General features: G+C 47.1%; 1 protein-coding gene across 2 annotated transcripts in view; it reads left to right on the plus strand.

Moving 5' to 3' along the window:
• Positions 1–22,161, plus strand: part of LOC106576477 (plexin-A4) — a 643,097-nt gene that overhangs the window by 65,516 nt on the left and 555,420 nt on the right. For both annotated transcript variants that reach the window (XM_045700071.1, XM_045700072.1), the window contains exon 3: positions 19,586–19,768. In XM_045700071.1, coding sequence (XP_045556027.1) covers positions 19,586–19,768 — 183 coding nt within the window. The remainder of the gene's footprint in view (positions 1–19,585; positions 19,769–22,161) is intronic.

Consider the following 22,161-nt stretch of genomic DNA (forward strand, 5'->3'; position numbering starts at 1 on the left):
GAGGCAGACAGGCCAACACAACACAGCCAGGTAGAGACTGCCTCTCCTGTCTGTGAGGCAGACAAGCCAACACAACACGGCCAGGTAGAGACTGCCTCTCCTGTCTGTGAGGCAGACAGGCCAACACAACACGGCCAGGTAGAGACTTCCTCTCCTGTCTGTGAGGCAGACAGGCCAACACAACACAGCCAGGTAGAGACTGCCTCTCCTGTCTGTGAGACAGACAAGCCAACACAACACAGCCAGGTAGAGACTGCCTCTCCTGTCTGTGAGGCAGACAGGCCAACACAACACAGCCAGGTAGAGACTGCCTCTCCTGTCTGTGAGGCAGACAAGCCAACACAACACGGCCAGGTAGAGACTGCCTCTCCTGTCTGTGAGGCAGACAGGCCAACACAACACGGCCAGGTAGAGACTTCCTCTCCTGTCTGTGAGGCAGACAGGCCAACACAACACGGCCAGGTAGAGACTGCCTCTCCTGTCTGTGAGACAGACAAGCCAACACAACACAGCCAGGTAGAGACTGACTCTCCTGTCTGTGAGGCAGACAGGCCAACACAACACAGCCAGGTAGAGACTGCCTCTCCTGTCTGTGAGACAGACAAGCCAACACAACACAGCCAGGTAGAGACTGCCTCTCCTGTCTGTGAGGCAGACAGGCCAACACAACACGGCCAGGTAGAGACTGCCTCTCCTGTCTGTGAGGCAGACAAGCCAACACAACACAGCCAGGTAGAGACTGCCTCTCCTGTCTGTGAGGCAGACAAGCCAACACAACACAGCCAGGTAGAGACTGCCTCTCCTGTCTGTGAGACAGACAAGCCAACACAACACAGCCAGGTAGAGACTGACTCTCCTGTCTGTGAGGCAGACAGGCCAACACAACACAGCCAGGTAGAGACTGCCTCTCCTGTCTGTGAGACAGACAAGCCAACACAACACAGCCAGGTAGAGACTGCCTCTCCTGTCTGTGAGACAGACAAGCCAACACAACACAGCCAGGTAGAGACTGCCTCTCCTGTCTGTGAGACAGACAAGCCAACACAACACAGCCAGGTAGAGACTGCCTCTCCTGTCTGTGAGACAGACAAGCCAACACAACACAGCCAGGTAGAGACTGCCTCTCCTGTCTGTGAGACAGACAAGCCAACACAACACAGCCAGGTAGAGACTGCCTCTCCTGTCTGTGAGACAGACAAGCCAACACAACACAGCCAGGTAGAGACTGCCTCTCCTGTCTGTGAGACAGACAAGCCAACACAACACAGCCAGGTAGAGACTGCCTCTCCTGTCTGTGAGACAGACAAGCCAACACAACACAGCCAGGTAGAGACTGCCTCTCCTGTCTGTGAGACAGACAAGCCAACACAACACAGCCAGGTAGTAGTCTTCTTTGACTTTATAGAACACAAAGACAAATATTTAATCTCCCTCCTCAGATAGAAAATAAACTTGTGGACGAACCACAATGCAACGCAACGCACACGCACACACACACACGCACGCACACACACACACACACACAAACACACACACACACACTCCAAAAGTCCCACTATTTTGCCTCCCATAAACCATATTGATCTGCTGAGAGACTGATGGCATGTCTCAGGGAGATGACATCACTGTCAGGCCCTGGCGAGTGTCGTCAGCTCTCTCTCTCTCTCTCTCTCTCTCTCTCTCTCTCTCTCTCTCTCTCTCTGTCTCTCTCTCTCTGTCTCTGTCTCTCTCTCTCTCTGTCTCTCTGTCTCTCTGTCTCTTTCTCTCTCTCTCTCTCTCTCTCTGTGTGTGTGTTGTTCCCTCTTCAATGCTAATCATTCTGACTGTTTTAGAACACTCCCAAGGGCTCTATAGAAAGGGAGTTAAATCTAGTAGGTGACAGCTATTTCACTCTACATACCTATTCTCTCTCACATAGCCACACACGGACTGTGGAATGCCTAATGTGCATCAGAACTGCAGATGGAAAGTTCATTCAGAACCTCTGTTTTTAATGCTTTTTACCCAAGCACCCTCGCTAAGTGATTAGAGTCACAGATATGAGCATGGCTCCTTTAGGTCCCCAGGAGAGACTAGAATGAATGGCGTGTCTATTGATAAGAGGGGGATATTTTTCTCCTTATAAGCTCTATAAGCCCCTGGAACCAAACACCATGTATAGAGCTGAACATTCTGCCATATCAACAAAGGCTCCAGCTGCAGGCTTGATTTATACTACTAGTCTCTCTAGACATCAGTGTGTGTGTGTACCAACCCCATCACCAACCATTGTAGGTCAAGCTCTTGCCCTCCTCTCCTTCTAACTACACTAAGCATAAACAGCTCAGACCTGAGATTCTGTCCATTGACTCTGTATGGTTTCATCCCTACTGCTGGGGTTGTTCTGTCCTCTACAGTATATCTGCCCAGTCAACAGTGTGTGTACCATCCTCTGACAGTAGCAGCGGCAGGGACCTTTGAAGCTTTGACTGGACTCCTTCCAAACACACACTCTGAGAGGATGATGAATAGGGATGATACTGGAGGGAGAGGATGATGAACAGGGATGATACTGGAGGGAGAGGATGATGAATAGGGATGATACTGGAGGGAGAGGATGATGAACAGGGATGATACTGGAGGGAGAGGATGATGAATAGGGATGATACTGGAGGGAGAGGATGATGAACAGGGATGATACTGGAGGGTGAGGGAGGAGAGGATGATGAACAGGGATGATACTGGAGGGTGAGGGAGGAGAGGATGATGAATAGGGATGATACTGGAGGGAGAGGATGATGAACAGAGATGATACTGGAGGGAGAGGATGATGAACAGGGATGATACTGGAGGGTGAGGGAGGAGAGGATGATGAATAGGGATGATACTGGAGGGAGAGGATGATGAATAGGGATGATACTGGAGGGAGAGGATGATGAACAGGGATGATACTGGAGGGAGAGGATGATGAACAGGGATGATACTGGAGGGAGAGGATGATGAACAGGGATGATACTGGAGGGAGGGGATGATGAACAGGGATGATACTGGAGGGAGAGGATGATGAACAGGGATGATACTGGAGGGAGAGGATGATGAACAGGGATGATACTGGAGGGAGAGGATGATGAACAGGGATGATACTGGAGGGAGAGGATGATGAACAGGGATGATACTGGAGGGAGAGGATGATGAACAGGGATGATACTGGAGGGAGGGGATGATGAACAGGGATGATACTGGAGGGAGAGGATGATGAACAGGGATGATACTGGAGGGAGAGGATGATGAACAGGGATGATGCTGGAGGGAGAGGATGATGAACAGGGATGATACTGGAGGGAGAGGATGATGAACAGAGATGATACTGGAGGGAGATGGAGGAGAGGATGATGAACAGGGACGATGCTGGAGGGAGATGGAGGAGATGGAGGAGAGGATGATGAACAGGGATGATGCTGGAGGGAGATGGAGGAGATGGAGGAGAGGATGATGAACAGGGATGATGCTGGAGGGAGAGGGATGAGACAGAGGAGAGCAGCAGGAAGAGGACTGAGGGAGATAGAGAGGAGGAGGATGAGAGACAGAGAGGAAGAGAGGGAGAGTACCATTTGAAGTGACGCTTGACTGAGCAGAGAGAAAAATGTGGCGTAGTAGTGGATGGAGACGGAGCGGAGAAATGAAAAGCTTCCAAACAGGGAAAATGAAAGATAGAGAAGGAGTCAGCTGGCCAGTGTTTGTGGTGGAGGGAGGGAAGTGTAGCGGGAATGGCGGTGGGCGGCGTTAGCGTGCAATCCTACGCTCTGTCATGCGTGGCGAGTGGGACGAAGGGTTGCCATGGATCAGCGCTCAGACAGACTGCACATTGCACCCCCATCACCAAGCTCTCTGCATGGGGCTGCAACTGTACAGACAACACTGTGGAGGGAAATAACAGTCTCAAGTTCAAGTCAAGTCCACGTCGGCAGTCAAGTCCCTTCAAAAATAGATCCCTGTCTCAATGGGACTCACTTGGCAGCCAAATCCCTTGAAATAGAGATTCAAATCAAATCAAATATTATAAGTCACATGCATCCTTACTCACGAGCCCCTAAAAAACAAAGCAATTTCCCAAAAAACAGATATGAATAAGAGATAAAAGTAACAAGTAATTAAAGAGCAGCAGTAAAATAACAATAGCGAGACTATATACAGGGGTGTACGGGAACAGAGTCAATGTGCAGGGCACCGGTTAGTTGAGGTAGTATGTACATGTAGGTAGAGTTATTAAAGTCTCCTGAGGGGAAATAGGCTTTGTCGTGCCCTATTCACGACTGTCTTGGTGTGCTTGGACCATGTTAGTTTGTTGGTGATGTGGACACCAAGGAACTTGAAGCTCTCAACATGCTCCACTACAGCCCAGTCGATGATAATGGGGGCATGCTCGGTCCTCCTTCTCCTGTAGTCCACAATCATCTCCTTTGATCAATCATCTCCTTTGATCAATCATCTCCTTAGTCTTGATCACGTTGAGGGAGAGGTTGTTGTCCTGGCACCACACGGCCAGGTCTCTGACCACCTCCCTATAGGCTGTCTTGTCGTTGTCTGTGATCAGGCCTACCTCTGTTGTGTCTTTGGCAAATTTAATGATGGTGTTGGGGTCGTGCCTGGCCGTGCAGCCATGAGTGAACAGGGAGTACAGGAGAGGACTGAGCAAGCACCCCTGAGGGGCCCCTGTTTTGAGGATCAGCGTGGCGGATGTGTTGTTACCTAACCTTACCACCTGGGGGCGGCCCGTCATGAAGTCCAGAAACCAATTGCAGAGGGAGGTGTTTAGTCCCAGGATCCTTAGCTTATTGATGAGCTTTGAGGGCACTATGGTGTTGAACGCTGAGCTGTAGTCAATGAATAGCATTGTCACATAGGTGTTCCTGTCTCAATGGGACTCACCTAGTTAAAGGACAGATACATACAATAGAATAAGTTCACGGTGCTATGTGTTGTAGCTGTCCCACGTTGTTATGATTGCATAATGAATGTGAATGCGTAGGCAGTAATGCAAGGTTGTTGTGCCCAGCATTCAATTTGACAGGCAAGCTATTTCACACAGGGGTAACATTGTACATAATTATGTGTTGTGAAGTTCATGGATGTACAGGCTTGCCGGTTGCACTGACCAATTATTAGACTACCCACCTATATTTGTTGTGTTGTTTTTATAGACCTACAGAGAAGTGGAAAATAAGTGATGTTTCATGGCTCTGCAGTGGTGGAGTGGTGTTGTGGGGAAACACATCTACCAGTATAATGTGTGTCATTAACTTCCTGAACCAGCGGACCATAGGACTCCACTTTGTGACACTGCAGGCCCAGATTAGGCCCAACATCAGAGAGCGTTGAACAGTGGATCTCATTCAGTCCCTTTAATCGCATTGTGCCACCATCTCTCTCGCTCTCTCTCTCTCTCTCTCTCTCTCTCTCTAGTCTGTGTCTACTGAGCCGTATGCCCAGTCCAGAAGAGAGCTCTCTGTGTACTGTAGCTGGCTGGCAGACAGAGAAAAAGAGATAGAGGGAGAGAGAAAAGGAGGGACAGCGAGAGGTCTGAGTGACCTGATTCCGTACTCTGTTTTTGGCCGTCGTTCAGATGCAGCAGAGCCTCATCTCTCATCCAGAGGCTTTTAGGAGGGGAACCGGTGTCCTCCCCTGTGTCCTCACTCCACCCAGGGACTCTCCATGTGAAATTGACCATAATGCGGAAGGAATAGTGTACCTGCAGAGGGAGGGAGCGTTAGGCATGGAGTGAGAGAGGGAGGGGGCTGGGAGGAGGAGAGAGGGGACTGTAGGCAGAGAGAGAAAGAGATATGGAGGATGTGGGGGGGGAGTAAAGGGAGTAGGGGGAGAGAATGACAGTAAAAATTGTTTGATAGAGAATGGAGAGAGAGAGACAGGCAGACAGGCAGATGGGGCTGTTTTGAGGACTGGATATTATTTGTGTCTGGGTGACTGAGATGGGTGTCAAATGTCATGTTTTGTGCAGGCGTAATGAAAACGTGTCTGCTTCCTGAAAGGGTGACAGACAGCAAGTATATTTCATTAAATTGCATCGCTGCTCGGTGTGATTGGCATGTTAGGACACTTCTCCAGAAATATCACGGCAGGTGTCAATAACTGGTGACGAGAACACACGTCTCGTTCTCTGTACATGCATGAGTGTGTGTCATGCACACACACACTCACACACACACACACACACACACATGCACACACACTTCTCTCAAAAGTACCCTCGTTACACCCTCCGAGGTATCAATCTGAAATCGTCTGAAAATTAAATAAATATTCGCCGCAGCTCTTGTTGTTGGTCAGACGAACCATTCCCTCTCCCTCCTCACATCTCCCTCCCTCCCGACTTTCTCATTTCTCATTTCGTCTCTCATAGGGCGGTTAACCCCTGACCCCTGGGTGATGAGGCTCCTTTGTAACCGCCGGTAACAATGATGAAAATCAAGTCAAGGGGCAGTAGCCAGCAGAAGATTTCTCTTCTTCTCTCATTTTTTCCTCTTTCTATCAGAGGAGTAAGCAGCAGGAGGGCTATAGATGGAGGGGTCCACCGCTCTACCAACTAAAGCTCCAGATATAAGGGTGTCTGGTGATGGTGTGTTTATGCGCTCGTGTGTGTGCCCTGAGCTATCGTCACGACGACAACGCCGGGCCAGGCCCTCTGTCTTGTGATGATGCATGGCCCGGCGGTAGAGAGGACAGCAGACAGGCCTGCAGAAAGACTAACACCGCAGAAGGCTAGATGTGTCACATGGGATGGCGCTGGAGAGACAAAGCAGGTAAAACATTTAATATAGAACGGACATGGAACGAGACAGTAACAGCGTCAGCAAACAGGTAACACAGACAAAAAAACTATTAATGCAGCAGCGGGAACAGAGCAAGGGAACTGACAAATATAGGGGAGGTAATAAACAGATGATGAGTGAGTCCAATATCGCTGATGTGCGTGACGAAGGAAGGCAGGTGTGCGTAATAGATGATAGGAGTGAGTGATGCAGGGAAGCCTGGCGCCCTCAAGCACCAGAGGGGGGAAGAGCGGGAGTAGACGTGACAGTACCCCCCCCCCCCCTCTAGGGGTGCCACCCAGAGTCCCACCTGGGTGAACCGGCCGAGACATGGGCGCTGGGCAAGCCGGTTGGGGCATGAAAGCCTGACGAACCGACAGGAGCGTGGGAGCCTGGCGAGCCGGCTGAGGCATGGGAGCCTAACATCCGGCTGAGGCAAGACGCCTGACGCCTGTCGAGAGAGCCCGATTATCCAGCGGAGCGTGACGTGGGATGGAAACCTGCCGAGCCAACCGAGGCAACGAAACCTCTCGAGCCAGCCAGGGCGTGGACCCCCGACGGGCTGGCTTACGCACCCCTGGTTCCATCGACGGTGGAATCCACCCCGACGTCACCAAGAATATATATATAAATCCTGGACCGGCTGGAAGCCAACCGGGGCAAGGAAACTTCTCGAGCCAGCTAGGGCGTGGAAGCCCAACAAGCTGGCTAGGCACCCCCGGTTCCATCGGCGGCGACCCAGAGCCGATGTCACCATACCAACCGGAATGCCAGTACTCCCCGATGCTTCGTATGATGGCTGCTGCATCGTCACCCACTTGCTTCTACTATAGCAGATTCACGGAGGAGATGAGGAAGGTCTTCGACCACCCGGTCTGCGGAAAGGACGCCACTAAACGACTCCTGTCCCTCTGTCAAGGCGCCCAGAGTGTTGCTGAAATGGCATGTGAGTTCCGCACCCTCGCCGCAGAGAGGCGACTGGAATGAGGATGCTCTTCAGGGAGCATTCCAGAACTCACTCACTGAGACCCTCAATGACGAGTTGATCTTGATGAACTCATTTCTCTCACTATCCGCATTGACAACCGTCTCCGGGAGCATCGGAGGGAGAGGGTAGGTAGGGTTGCAAGTTCCTTAACATCTGCTTCAGTGCCTTGTCCTTCTCCTCCGACTGCATCCCAACCCCAGGCATGTTCTAAGCCTGAACCCATGCAGCTCGGCCAGACCCGTCTATCTCCAGAGGAGAGGCAGCAGCGTATCGATACTAGGAGCTGTCTATACTGTGGCCAGGATGGCCACCTGGTCTCCACTTGTTCCCTGCGTCCAGTAAGAGGAGGCTCTGCCGTTATGGGGGAAATACTGTTGAGTCAAATCGCCGGCCCATCTGCCCCCAGACGAGTGGAGGGGACGAGTGGAAAACGGCGTTCAACACACCACTTGGACACTGAGTTTTTGTACTGTTAAGCGGAGCACCACAGGGGAACCCAAGTGCAAACTCAGACCAGGAAACAGGGGTGAATGAGCCAAGATATTTATTGTAACACAGGGAGAGATAAAGTGCAGCCTGGCGCCCTCAAGCGCCAAAGGGGGGAAGAGCGGGAGCAGGCGTGACAAGATGTTTCGAGTTGGCTAATCTGTCCTGCCTCCCATATGGTACCCTATTCCCTATATAGTGCACTACTTTTGACCCTTGCTAGAGGATGGCTGGGTGCTAGCCTCAGCCATGCTTCATGCTCCCTGGCCCACTGAACCAGCACTCTAAGCCAGCAGATTTTTAAAGGTCAGGTGACATTGGCTGGACCAATGTGATCCAGCTAGCACATAAAGTTCTGAGAACCATGTTTGGTGAGAGCGTGATTGTCCTGTGGTTATTTTGCATTCAACCTTTCCACAACTTTCTAGAAATGGTGCAGGATAGTTGCTTGGCTTTGGGACATTCTTAGCACAGTTCAGGAACTTGACAAAAAAAAGTATATTTTCTTGGTATTTCATAACTTCAACAGAACGTTTCCTAAAAGTTTGAACATGGTTACATTTAATTTCAATGTTGGTAATGTTCTAGGAACGTTCTACAACTGGTTTGACATTGGGAATGTTCTCAACAAGTTCAGAGAATTTTAAGAAACAATGTTCTTCTGTGGGAATTTCAGTACTTCAGCATAACATTTCCTACAGGTTTATTCATGGTTCTATTTAATTTCATGTTCTCAAATTGTTCCGAGAATGTTAAGAAACAATGTTCTTCTGTGAGAATTTTAGTACTTCCACAGAACATTCCACACAAGTTCCCACGTGGTTCTATTTAATGTCATATTTCTATTACATTTTGTGAACATTTTCCCAAAGTGACTTAAGCGATTCTGGGAATGTGTTTAACATCAATACGTTCTAAATTCCATTCTCAGAACATGAAGAAAACTTTCCATAAAAAAACACATTAAAACTTTAGTGACATTCAGAGAATGTTCTAAGAATGTTACTTAAAAACATCTACATTCCGTTCTCAGCATCAACAAAATTCTCTCTATCCTCCATCTTGTGAAGTGTGTTCAGGTGTGTTGGCTGCGCCCACTAATTGGCCCTATCCTATCTGAGTGCATGTCTCCTTTGAATAGACTAAAAGAAACAGCTTTGTATGCACAAAGAACATGGTATGCTAGCTCCATCCTGGTAGTGTAGTGGACTAATTCCAAGGATAGACAACAGAAAATCATAGGTTTGAATCTAACTGATGCAGTGTCACAATAAAAAATATATGTGTTCTCAGGAAATGAATCTCCATGTGTCCTATCTTTACTTCAGAAAATTCAACCCTGAATATACTAGCAGTGTTATTTAAAGTCGTATTGAAGCGTTCAGTGAAACTTTTAAGGAAGCTATTCCCGTGTGGCTCAGTTGGTAGAGCATGGTGTTTGCAACGCCAGGGTTGTGGGTTCGATTCCCACAGGGGACCAGTACGGGAAAAGAAATGTATGCATTCACTACTGTAAGTCGCTCTGGATAAGAGCGTCTGCTAAATGACTAAAATGTAAATGTAAAAAAAACTCAAAATAACCCATTAACCAGTGTAAATGTTCCCATAATAGGCTAACTTTTAACTTCTGTTCTCAGGACGTTTAAAAAAACATAATTTTTTTACAATCAGGAAATATATGGCTTTGTTCCAACAACCAATGTGAAACCAAAAACCTACATTTCTCTCTCTCTCTCTCTGTCTCTCTCTCTCTCTCTGACTTTTTTATTCTCTCTCTCCCTTCTCCTCCCAATATGAAATGAACTTGACTCGACCATTGTGAAGTCTCTTCCATTGATCAGACAGATTACTCATAACACAACCACCATGTTATGGAGACGACTCCAGTGTATGATTCTATTGACTTCATGAAAGCTCTCTATCTCCGTGGTGACAAAGATGGAGGGTTTGTGAAACGTGTCTGAAACTCTGTTAGCAGACACTTGATTGAACGTTTCCCTTAGGACTGAGTTCACTAAAAAGCTTCCGGGAAAGAATCACCAACAAAAAGGGTGGCATTGCCATATTTTGCTTCACTTTGTCCCCACAATGGCCTCATTGACCAACAAAAAGGGTATCGTTGCCATATTTTGATCCACTTTGTCCCAATAATGGCCTCATGGAAAAGAATAAGGGTTTGTTTGCATGCAGAAGCTTACTGTTACCGACAGTTAGAGCTTTAATGCAGATAAACACGACTTTGGTTTATAATGTTGTTTTATCGTGTCTAATCTTTCATTAAGCAGAGAGAGACGCCATTGTTTCTGATGTATTAGATGGACCTAGACACAACCCTGGCTGAGATGGAAGGCTTGAATCGGCATAATGGTATGCCAGAAATGATTTGGTCTTATAATATATGATAACAGGTGATGATTTATAGCCCACTGTCACATCTGACCTCAGGACCTTTAATCACGGGAAAGAAGAACGACATCTCCAACAACATCTCCAACTGTAATATCAACTGTCACATCTGACCTCAGGACCTTTAATAACGGGAAAGGAGAACGACATCTCCAACTGTAATATTACCTGTCACATCTGACCTCAGGACCTTTAATCACGGGAAAGGAGAACATCTCCAACTGTAATATCAACTGTCACATCTGACCTCAGGACCTTTAATCACGGGAAAGGAGAACGACATCTCCAACTGTATTATCAACTGTCACATCTGACCTCAGGACCTTTAATCACGGGAAAGGAGAACATCTCCAACTGTAATATTAACTGTCACATCTGACCTCAGGACCTTTAATCACGGGAAAGGAGAACATCTCCAACTGTAATATCAACTGTCACATCTGACCTCAGGACCTTTAATCACGGGAAAGGAGAACATCTCCAACTGTAATATCAACTGTCACATCTGACCTCAGGACCTTTAATAACGGGAAAGGAGAACGACATCTCCAACTGTAATATTAACTGTCACATCTGACCTCAGGACCTTTAATCACGGGAAAGGAGAACATCTCCAACTGTAATATCAACTGTCACATCTGACCTCAGGACCTTTAATCACGGGAAAGGAGAACGACATCTCCAACTGTAATATCAACTGTCACATCTGACCTCAGGACCTTTAATCACGGGAAAGGAGAACGACATCTCCAACTGTAATATCAACTGTCACATCTGACCTCAGGACCTTTAATCACGGGAAAGGAGAACATCTCCAACTGTAATATCAACTGTCACATCTGACCTCAGGACCTTTAATCACGGGAAAGGAGAAACGACATCTCCAACTGTAATATCAACTGTCACATCTGACCTCAGGACCTTTAATCACGGGAAAGGAGAAACGACATCTCCAACTGTAATATCAACTGTCACATCTGACCTCAGGACCTTTAATCACGGGAAAGGAGAACATCTCCAACTGTAATATCAACTGTCACATCTGACCTTAGGACCTTTAATCACGGGAAAGGAGAACATCTCCAACTGTAATATCAACTGTCACATCTGACCTCAGGACCTTTAATCACGGGAAAGGAGAACATCTCCAACTGTAATATCAACTGTCACATCTGACCTTAGGACCTTTAATCACGGGAAAGGAGAACATCATCTCCAACTGTCACATCTGACCTCAGGACCTTTAATCACGGGAAAGGAGAACATCATCTCCAATTGTCACATCTGACCTCAGGACCTTTAATCACGGGAAAGGAGAACTACATCTCCAACTGTAATATCAACTGTCACATCTGACCTCAGGACCTTTAATCACGGGAAAGGAGAACGACATCTCCAACTGTAATATCAACTGTCACATCTGACCTCAGGACCTTTAATCACGGGAAAGGAGAACGACATCTCCAACTGTATTATCAACTGTCACATCTGACCTCAGGACCTTTAATCACGGGAAAGGAGAACGACATCTCCAACTGTAATATCAACTGTCACATCTGACCTCAGGACCTTTAATCACGGGAAAGGAGAACATCTCCAACTGTAATATCAACTGTCACATCTGACCTGAGGACCTTTAATCACGGGAAAGGAGAACATCTCCAACTGTAATATCAACTGTCACATCTGACCTCAGGACCTTTAATCACGGGAAAGGAGAACATCTCCAACTGTAATATCAACTGTCACATCTGACCTCTGGACCTTTAATCACGGGAAAGGAGAACATCTCCAACTGTAATATCAACTGTCACATCTGACCTCAGGACCTTTAATTACGGGAAAGAAGAACGACATCTCCAACAACATCTCCAACTGTAATATTAACTGTCACATCTGACCTCAGGACCTTTAATCACGGGAAAGGAGAACATCATCTCCAACTGTCACATCTGACCTCAGGACCTTTAATCACGGGAAAGGAGAACATCTCCAACTGTAATATCAACTGTCACATCTGACCTCAGGACCTTTAATCACGGGAAAGGAGAACGACATCTCCAACTGTAATATCAACTGTCACATCTGACCTCAGGACCTTTAATCACGGGAAAGGAGAACGACATCTCCAACTGTGACATCTGACCTCAGGACCTTTAATCACGGGAAAGGAGAACGACATCTCCAACTGTAATATCAACTGTCACATCTGACCTCAGGACCTTTAATCACGGGAAAGGAGAACAACATCTCCAACTGTATTATCAACTGTCACATCTGACCTCAGGACCTTTAATCACGGGAAAGGAGAACGACATCTCCAACTGTAATATCAACTGTCACATCTGACCTCAGGACCTTTAATCACGGGAAAGGAGAACATCTCCAACTGTATTATCAACTGTCACATCTGACCTCAGGACCTTTAATCACGGGAAAGGAGAAACGACATCTCCAACTGTAATATCAACTGTCACATCTGACCTCAGGACCTTTAATCACGGGAAAGGAGAACGACATCTTCAACTGTAATATCAACTGTCACATCTGACCTCAGGACCTTTAATCACGGGAAAGGAGAACGACATCTCCAACTGTCACATCTGACCTCAGGACCTTTAATCACGGGAAAGGAGAACGACATCTCCAACTGTAATATCAACTGTCACATCTGACCTCAGGACCTTTAATCACGGGAAAGGAGAACGACATCTCCAACTGTAATATCAACTGTCACATCTGACCTCAGGACCTCTAATCATGGGAAAGGAGAACGACATCTCCAACTGTATTATCAACTGTCACATCTGACCTCAGGACCTTTAATCACGGGAAAGGAGAACGACATCTCCAACTGTATTATCAACTGTCACATCTGACCTCAGGACCTTTAATCACGGGAAAGGAGAACGACATCTCCAACTGTAATATCAACTGTTACATCTGACCTCAGGACCTTTAATCACGGGAAAGGAGAACTACATCTCCAACTGTAATATCAACTGTCACATCTGACCTCAGGACCTTTAATCACGGGAAAGGAGAACATCTCCAACTGTAATATCAACTGTCACATCTGACCTCAGGACCTTTAATCACGGGAAAGGAGAACGACATCTCCAATTGTAATATCAACTGTCACATCTGACCTCAGGACCTTTAATCACGGGAAAGGAGAACATCTCCAACTGTAATATCAACTGTCACATCTGACCTCAGGACCTTTAATCACGGGAAAGGAGAACGACATCTCCAACTGTAATATCAACTGTCACATCTGACCTCAGGACCTTTAATCACGGGAAAGGAGAACGACATCTCCAACTGTGACATCTGACCTCAGGACCTTTAATCACGGGAAAGGAGAACGACATCTCCAACTGTAATATCAACTGTCACATCTGACCTCAGGACCTTTAATCACGGGAAAGGAGAACAACATCTCCAACTGTATTATCAACTGTCACATCTGACCTCAGGACCTTTAATCACGGGAAAGGAGAACGACATCTCCAACTGTAATATCAACTGTCACATCTGACCTCAGGACCTTTAATCACGGGAAAGGAGAACATCTCCAACTGTATTATCAACTGTCACATCTGACCTCAGGACCTTTAATCACGGGAAAGGAGAACGACATCTCCAACTGTAATATCAACTGTCACATCTGACCTCAGGACCTTTAATCACGGGAAAGGAGAACGACATCTTCAACTGTAATATCAACTGTCACATCTGACCTCAGGACCTTTAATCACGGGAAAGGAGAACGACATCTCCAACTGTCACATCTGACCTCAGGACCTTTAATCACGGGAAAGGAGAACGACATCTCCAACTGTAATATCAACTGTCACATCTGACCTCAGGACCTTTAATCACGGGAAAGGAGAACGACATCTCCAACTGTAATATCAACTGTCACATCTGACCTCAGGACCTCTAATCATGGGAAAGGAGAACGACATCTCCAACTGTATTATCAACTGTCACATCTGACCTCAGGACCTTTAATCACGGGAAAGGAGAACGACATCTCCAACTGTATTATCAACTGTCACATCTGACCTCAGGACCTTTAATCACGGGAAAGGAGAACGACATCTCCAACTGTAATATCAACTGTTACATCTGACCTCAGGACCTTTAATCACGGGAAAGGAGAACTACATCTCCAACTGTAATATCAACTGTCACATCTGACCTCAGGACCTTTAATCACGGGAAAGGAGAACATCTCCAACTGTAATATCAACTGTCACATCTGACCTCAGGACCTTTAATCACGGGAAAGGAGAACGACATCTCCAATTGTAATATCAACTGTCACATCTGACCTCAGGACCTTTAATCACGGGAAAGGAGAACATCTCCAACTGTAATATCAACTGTCACATGGACCTCAGGACCTTTAATCACGGGAAAGGAGAACGACATCTCCAACTGTAATATCAACTGTTACATCTGACCTCAGGACCTTTAATCACGGGAAAGGAGAACATCTCCAACTGTAATATCAACTGTCACATCTGACCTCAGGACCTTTAATCACGGGAAAGGAGAACGACATCTCCAACTGTAATATCAACTGTCACATCTGACCTCAGGACCTTTAATCACGGGAAAGGAGAACATCTCCAACTGTAATATCAACTGTCACATGGACCTCAGGACCTTTAATCACGGGAAAGGAGAACGACATCTCCAACTGTAATATCAACTGTCACATCTGACCTCAGGACCTTCAATCACGGGAAAGGAGTACGACATCTCCAACTGTAATATCAACTGTCACATCTGACCTCAGGACCTTTAATCACGGGAAAGGAGAACATCTCCAACTGTAATATCAACTGTCACATCTGACCTCAGGACCTTTAATCACGGGAAAGGAGAACATCTCCAACTGTAATATCAACTGTCACATCTGACCTCAGGACCTTTAATCACGGGAAAGGAGAACATCTCCAACTGTAATATCAACTGTCACATCTGACCTCAGGACCTTTAATCACGGGAAAGGAGAACGACATCTCCAACTGTAATATCAACTGTCACATCTGACCTCAGGACCTTTAATCACGGGAAAGGAGAACATCATCTCCAACTGTCACATCTGACCTCAGGACCTTTAATCACGGGAAAGGAGAACGACATCTCCAACTGTCACATCTGACCTCAGGACCTTTAATCACGGGAAAGGAGAACGACATCTCCAACTGTAATATCAACTGTCACATCTGACCTCAGGACCTTTAATCACGGGAAAGGAGAATGACATCTCCAACTGTAATATCAACTGTCACATCTGACCTCAGGACCTTTAATCATGGGAAAGGAGAACGACATCTCCAACTGTAATATCAACTGTCACATCTGACCTCAGGACCTTTAATCACGGGAAAGGAGAACATCTCCAACTGTAATATCAACTGTCACATCTGACCTCAGGACCTTTAATCACGGGAAAGGAGAACATCTCCAACTGTAATATCAACTGTCACATCTGACCTCAGGACCTTTAATCACGGGAAAGGAGAACGACATCTCCAACTGTAATATCAACTGTCACATCTGACCTCAGGACCTTTAATCACGGGAAAGGAGAACGACATCTCCAACTGTAATATCAACTGTCACATCTGACCTCAGGACCTTTAATCACGGGAAAGGAGAACATCTCCAACTGTATTATCAACTGTCACATCTGACCTCAGGACCTTTAATCACGGGAAAGGAGAACGACATCTCCAACTGTAATATCAACTGTCACATCTGACCTCAGGACCTTTAATCACGGGAAAGGAGAACGACATCTCCAACTGTATTATCAACTGTCACATCTGACCTCAGGACCTTTAATCACGGGAAAGGAGAACGACATCTCCAACTGTGTTATCAACTGTCACATCTGACCTCAGGACCTTTAATCACGGGAAAGGAGAATGACATCTCCAACTGTAATATCAACTGTCACATCTGACCTCAGGACCGTTAATCACGGGAAAGGAGAACGACATCTCCAACTGTATTATCAACTGTCACATCTGACCTCAGGACCTTTAATCACGGGAAAGGAGAACGACATCTCCAACTGTATTATCAACTGTCACATCTGACCTCAGGACCTTTAATCACGGGAAAGGAGAACGACATCTCCAACTGTAATATCAACTGTCACATCTGACCTCAGGACCTTTAATCACGGGAAAGGAGAACGACATCTCCAACTGTAATATTACCTGTCACATCTGACCTCAGGACCTTTATTCACGGGAAAGAAGAACATCTCCAACTGTAATATCAACTGTTACATCTGACCTCAGGACCTTTAATCACGGGAAAGGAGAACATCTCCAACTGCAATATCAACTGTCACATCTGACCTCAGGACCTTTAATGACGGGAAAGGAGAACGACATCTCCAACTGTAATATCAACTGTCACATCTGACCTCAGGACTTTTAATCACGGGAAAGGAGAACGACATCTCCAACTGTATTATCAACTGTCACATCTGACCTCAGGACCTTTAATCACGGGAAAGAAGAATGACATCTCCAACTGTAATATCAACTGTCACATCTGACCTCAGGACCTTTAATCACGGGAAAGGAGAACGACATCTCCAACTGTAATATCAACTGTCACGCTTTTATTCTCACAGTAACACAGCGCACTGCCGCCATATTAATGAAATGGGACTGTCCACCAGTCCAAAGCCCACTGTTTGAAATCTGTCCATACAGATGGAATAACGCCTATTGTCTAGCATCATTATTCTGGTATCAGAAGCCATACAGCATTCTCTTTTCTTATGACAGGTAGACATTCCCCAGACTGCATGTCATCCATTTTTCAACCCACCATTCTATCTGCATATAATAACCATTTGGTGGTTGTTTATATTTGTCCTGTTTCACACATGTACAAGTGGGAATTAATACACGTGTGTGAATTGGAAATGTATTTTTTGGCATAGCCCACTCTCCCCGAGACACCCTTGGAGAATGGGGTCATGGCCAGGATCAGTCATTATCAATGGTGACCCTGGAGCAATTAGGTTTAACTGCCTTGCCAGCGCAGGGATTCAAACAAGTGACCTTTTGATTACTGGCTCAATGCTCTAACTGCTGGGCTACCTGACACATATGGCTATATGGCCGGGCTACCTGACACATATGGCCGGGCTACCTGACACATATGGCCGGGCTACCTGACACATATGGCTGGGTTACCTGACACATATGGCTGGGCTACCTGACACATATGGCTGGGCTACCTGACACATATGGCAATTACAAAAGCACAGTAGCATGTCCAATTCCAAGGCATAACAGCTGCATAACAGATGAAAAACGAAGTGAGCGTTTCTTGTTTTTCCGATTATTTCTCCTCCCTAGAGGTGCAACACTGATTTGGCGTGGCAGTGTGAAAATAAGGAAGACTCATTTTGTTTTGTTCTCCGATTCACTTTGAATATTTGTTCTGTTGTTGGTATCTCTTGGCTTTACACTGGTGGTGTTGTGGGGGGGATCTGCCTGGGATCTGCCTGTCAGACTAGCCGCTGGCAGTATTACATAGGACTATTGTAACTTGACTGCAGTCTTCATCCATCTCTCCCTCTCCCTTTCCCTGTCTATCTTTTTACATCTCTCTCCCCCTCTCCTCTCTCTCTCCTTCTCCCTTTCCCTATCTATCTCTTTACATCTCTCTCTTTCTATCTATCTCCTCCTCTCCTCTCTCTCTCTCCCTCTCCCTTTCCCTGTCTATCTCTTTACATCCCTCTCTTTCTATCTATCTCATCCTCTCCTCTCTCCCTCTCCCTTTCCCTGTCTATCTCTTTTCTCTCTTTCTATCTATCTCCCCCTCTCCACTCTCTCTCTCCCTCTCCCTTTCCCTGTCTATCTCTTTACATCTCTCTCTATCTCCCCCTCTCCTCTCTCTCTCCCTCTCCCTTTTCCTGTCTATCTCTTTACATCTCTCTCTCTATCTCCCCCTCTCCTCTCTCTCTCTCTCCCTCTCTCTTTCTCTCTCTCCCACGCTCTCTCTTTCTCTCTCTCCCATGCTCTCTCTCTTTATCTCTCTCCCTCTCTCTCTCTACCTCTCCCTCACTCCCTCTCTGCATGTCCAGACAGTCTAAATAACACTGTGTCACTGAGACTAAACCCAGACAGTCTAAATAACACCGTGTCACTGAGACTAAACCCAGACAGTCTAAATAACACCGTGTCACTGAGACTAAACCCAGACAGTCTAAATAACACCGTATCACTGAGACTAAACCCAGACAGTCTAAATAACACTGTGTCACTGAGACTAAACCCAGACAGTCTAAATAACACCGTGTCACTGAGACTAAACCCAGACAGTCTAAATAACACCGTGTCACTGAGACTAAACCCAGACAGTCTAAATAACACCGTGTCAGGCCATTATGAACCTCTCTCCCTTCACATTCATGTCTTCTTACTGGGGAGATGAATTCCTCTGTGTATTCTACTGGTCTTTACAGCTGTTGAAACGGTTGATTCTGGTCTTGAAGGAGCTGCAGTGCTTGCAGGTTTTTACTCCAACCCAGCTGTAACACATGGAAAACAATGTTAGTGCAGATGAAGGACGATAATAGTGTTGATGAATCAGGCGTGTTATTGAATAACCCCCCCCCCCTACTAGCACTGACTTTGATAGCTACTTTATTGAGGGAAAATGTGCTCACTACGACTGAGATATGTGGTTGTCTCACCTAGATATCTGAAGATAAATGCACTAACTGTAAGTCTCTCTCACTGAACATCTGCCATAGTCTTCTTCAGAATACAAGCTCTTCTTCAACAAGAAATAAGAAACAGTCCAATAATGACTCTCCCTCCTCTCTCTCTTTCCCTCCCTCCAGCTCTTAACCATCGACGACAACTTCTGTGGCCTGGATATGAACGCTCCGCTGGGGGTGTCAGAGATGGTGCAGGGCATCCCTCTCTTCTCTGACTCCACCGACAAGATGACCTCGGTCATCGCCTACGTCTACAAGAACCACTCTCTGGCCTTCGTGGGCACCAAGAGCGGGCGCGTCAAGAAGGTAGGCGGGCGGCCATTGATACTATTACACTTCCCAGTGGTCTCCCACAAGGGATTGTGGAGGGCTACTAGGAGATACGAGGAGATTGATTTTCCACAAATGTACTGAGTTTTCTCTTCAGGAGGGAGAGGTGGAGGAGGGGCAGTGTGAGTGTGTGTGTGTGTGTGTGTCAGGGAGAGAGGATCTCGAGACCCCCTCAGGGGTTTTATTAATAGAGGCCTTTCTGGTGCCTCTGGACGTCCCTCCTGATCCATGGTCCTGTATAATCTACTGTTCACTGTAGCTGCTACAATATCATTTTTGTCCACAACGCTGAAATAGTCTCTAAAATGATACAAACCATACGACATTCCCCATTGTACAAAAAACTAAAGAAGTAACTGCCATAAACAGATCAACCGTTAGAGACAGTGTTTTGAAGTGTGTGACTGTAGCGTGGGTGGATAGGCCTGGTGCAGTGTGTCGGAGCCCCAGCCTGGGCCCCTGCTGCCCCCAACGCCCCCCTCTCAGGGAGCCCTGTCCTGGGGTAATTGGATGATGCGGTGCTGGGGGGCTCTGGGCCTGCTGCTCTGCTTCTCTCTCTTCTCTGATGTGCTGACAGGGGTGTGTGCATACACACAGCCATGACTGAGACTAATCCTGGACCAAGCCAACTAGCCGCTCCTGGCTCTGAGGACAATAGTATTACAGAGAGAAGGAAGGAGAAGAGAGAGTGGTGCTGAGAGAAGGAAGCAGATGGAGAGAGTGGAGCTGAGAGAAGGAGAGGAGAGAGTGGAGCAGAGAGAAGGAGAGGAGAGAGTGGTGCTGAGAGAAGGAGAGGAGCGAGTGGTGCTGAGAGAAGGAGAGGAGCGAGTGGAGCTGAGAGAAGGAAGCAGATGGAGAGAATGGTGCTGAGAGAAGGAGAGGAGAGAGTGGAGCTGAGAGAAGGAGAGGAGAGAGTTGTGCTGAGAGAGGAGAGGGGAGGAGAGAGAAGGAGAGGAGAGAGTGGTGCTCAGAGAAGGAAGCAGATGGAGAGAATGGTGCTGAGAGAAGGAGAGGAGAGAGGAGCTGAGAGAAGGAGAGGAGAGAGTGGAGCAGAGAGAAGGAGAGGAGAGAGTGGAGCTGAGAGAAGGAGAGGAGAGAGTGGTGCTTAGAGGAGGAGAGGAGAGAGTGGAGCAGAGAGAAGGAGAGGAGAGAGTGGAGCTGAGAGAAGGAGAGGAGAGAGTGGTGCTTAGAGAAGGAGAGGAGAGAGTGGTGCTGAGAGAAGGAGAGGAGAGAGTGGAGCTGAGAGAAGGAGAGGAGAGAGTGGTGCTTAGAGGAGGAGAGGAGAGAGTGGTGCTGAGAGAAGGAGAGGAGAGAGTGGTGCTCAGAGAGGAGAGGAGAGGAGAGGAGAGGAGAGGAGAGGAGAGGAGAGGAGAGGAGAGGAGAGGAGAGGAGAGGAGAGGAGAGGAGAGGAGAGAGTGGTGCTGAGAGAAGGAGAGGACAGAGTGGTGCTGGAAGAGTGATAGAAAGAGAGGGAGAAGGAAGCAAAACAGAACAGCGATTTGCATCATGGTAATTGGTAATGTATTTCCGAGAATGTTACTTGTAAGCCAGCCAAAACTCCAAACCCCATCTTCAAAATTTGAATGCGCTTTTTATTATTATAATATCATTTCTTTGTGTGTGTGAAAGAGATGGACAGGGGAAAAAAGTCATTTTTTCCTCCACTCCTCAAGAGCTCTCCTCCAAGAAGTTTACAAGAACTTAGTCAACAGGCAGGATTCCCCTTAGCCTTGTTGTTATTGTTGTTGTTGTTATCCCTGTGTCAGTGTGGGAGTAATCCAGCTAGGCTGTGTTAAGTCAGACAGGCTGAGGATACAGTAAGTGGGTAGCAGCACGGCCCAGTCACGTCTCAGAACACGGCCCATCAGACGAGCCCTCGATTCAGCCTGAACAGCCTCAGCCTCTCCCTCCTCAGAGAGCTGGAGCACAGCAGAGACAAAGGGAGAGAGCAGAGGGAGAGAGAGAGAGAGACAGAGGGAAAGACCGATATAAAGAGGGGGGAGAGAGAGAGAGAGAGAGATAGATTTAAAGAGGGGGAGAGAGAGAAAGAGGGGGAGAGAGAGATAGAGAGAGCAGAGAGAGAGAGTGGCTGTTTGGAGTGGGCCCTCTTCAAGTGGTTCTGTAGTCTATATAGCCAATAGCCTACTGGATGACTTTGTAGTCTGTAGTCTAGGTATTGCTGTGGGAGTAGTAGTCAGATACACACATGTGCTGAATGTGTGCACAGAACACGCACACACGCTCACACACACAAACAATATTACCCTCTCATACCACATGACCCTTTCCAGAACCCCCTCTTTTACAATCAGCCCCCATATTGACTAGACTGTTAGATGATGTCAGTGCTGGTAAAACCAAACAGGACA

This window comes from Salmo salar, chromosome ssa17 (assembly GCF_905237065.1).
Source record: "Salmo salar chromosome ssa17, Ssal_v3.1, whole genome shotgun sequence".
NCBI classification, from domain to species: Eukaryota; Metazoa; Chordata; class Actinopteri; order Salmoniformes; family Salmonidae; genus Salmo; species Salmo salar.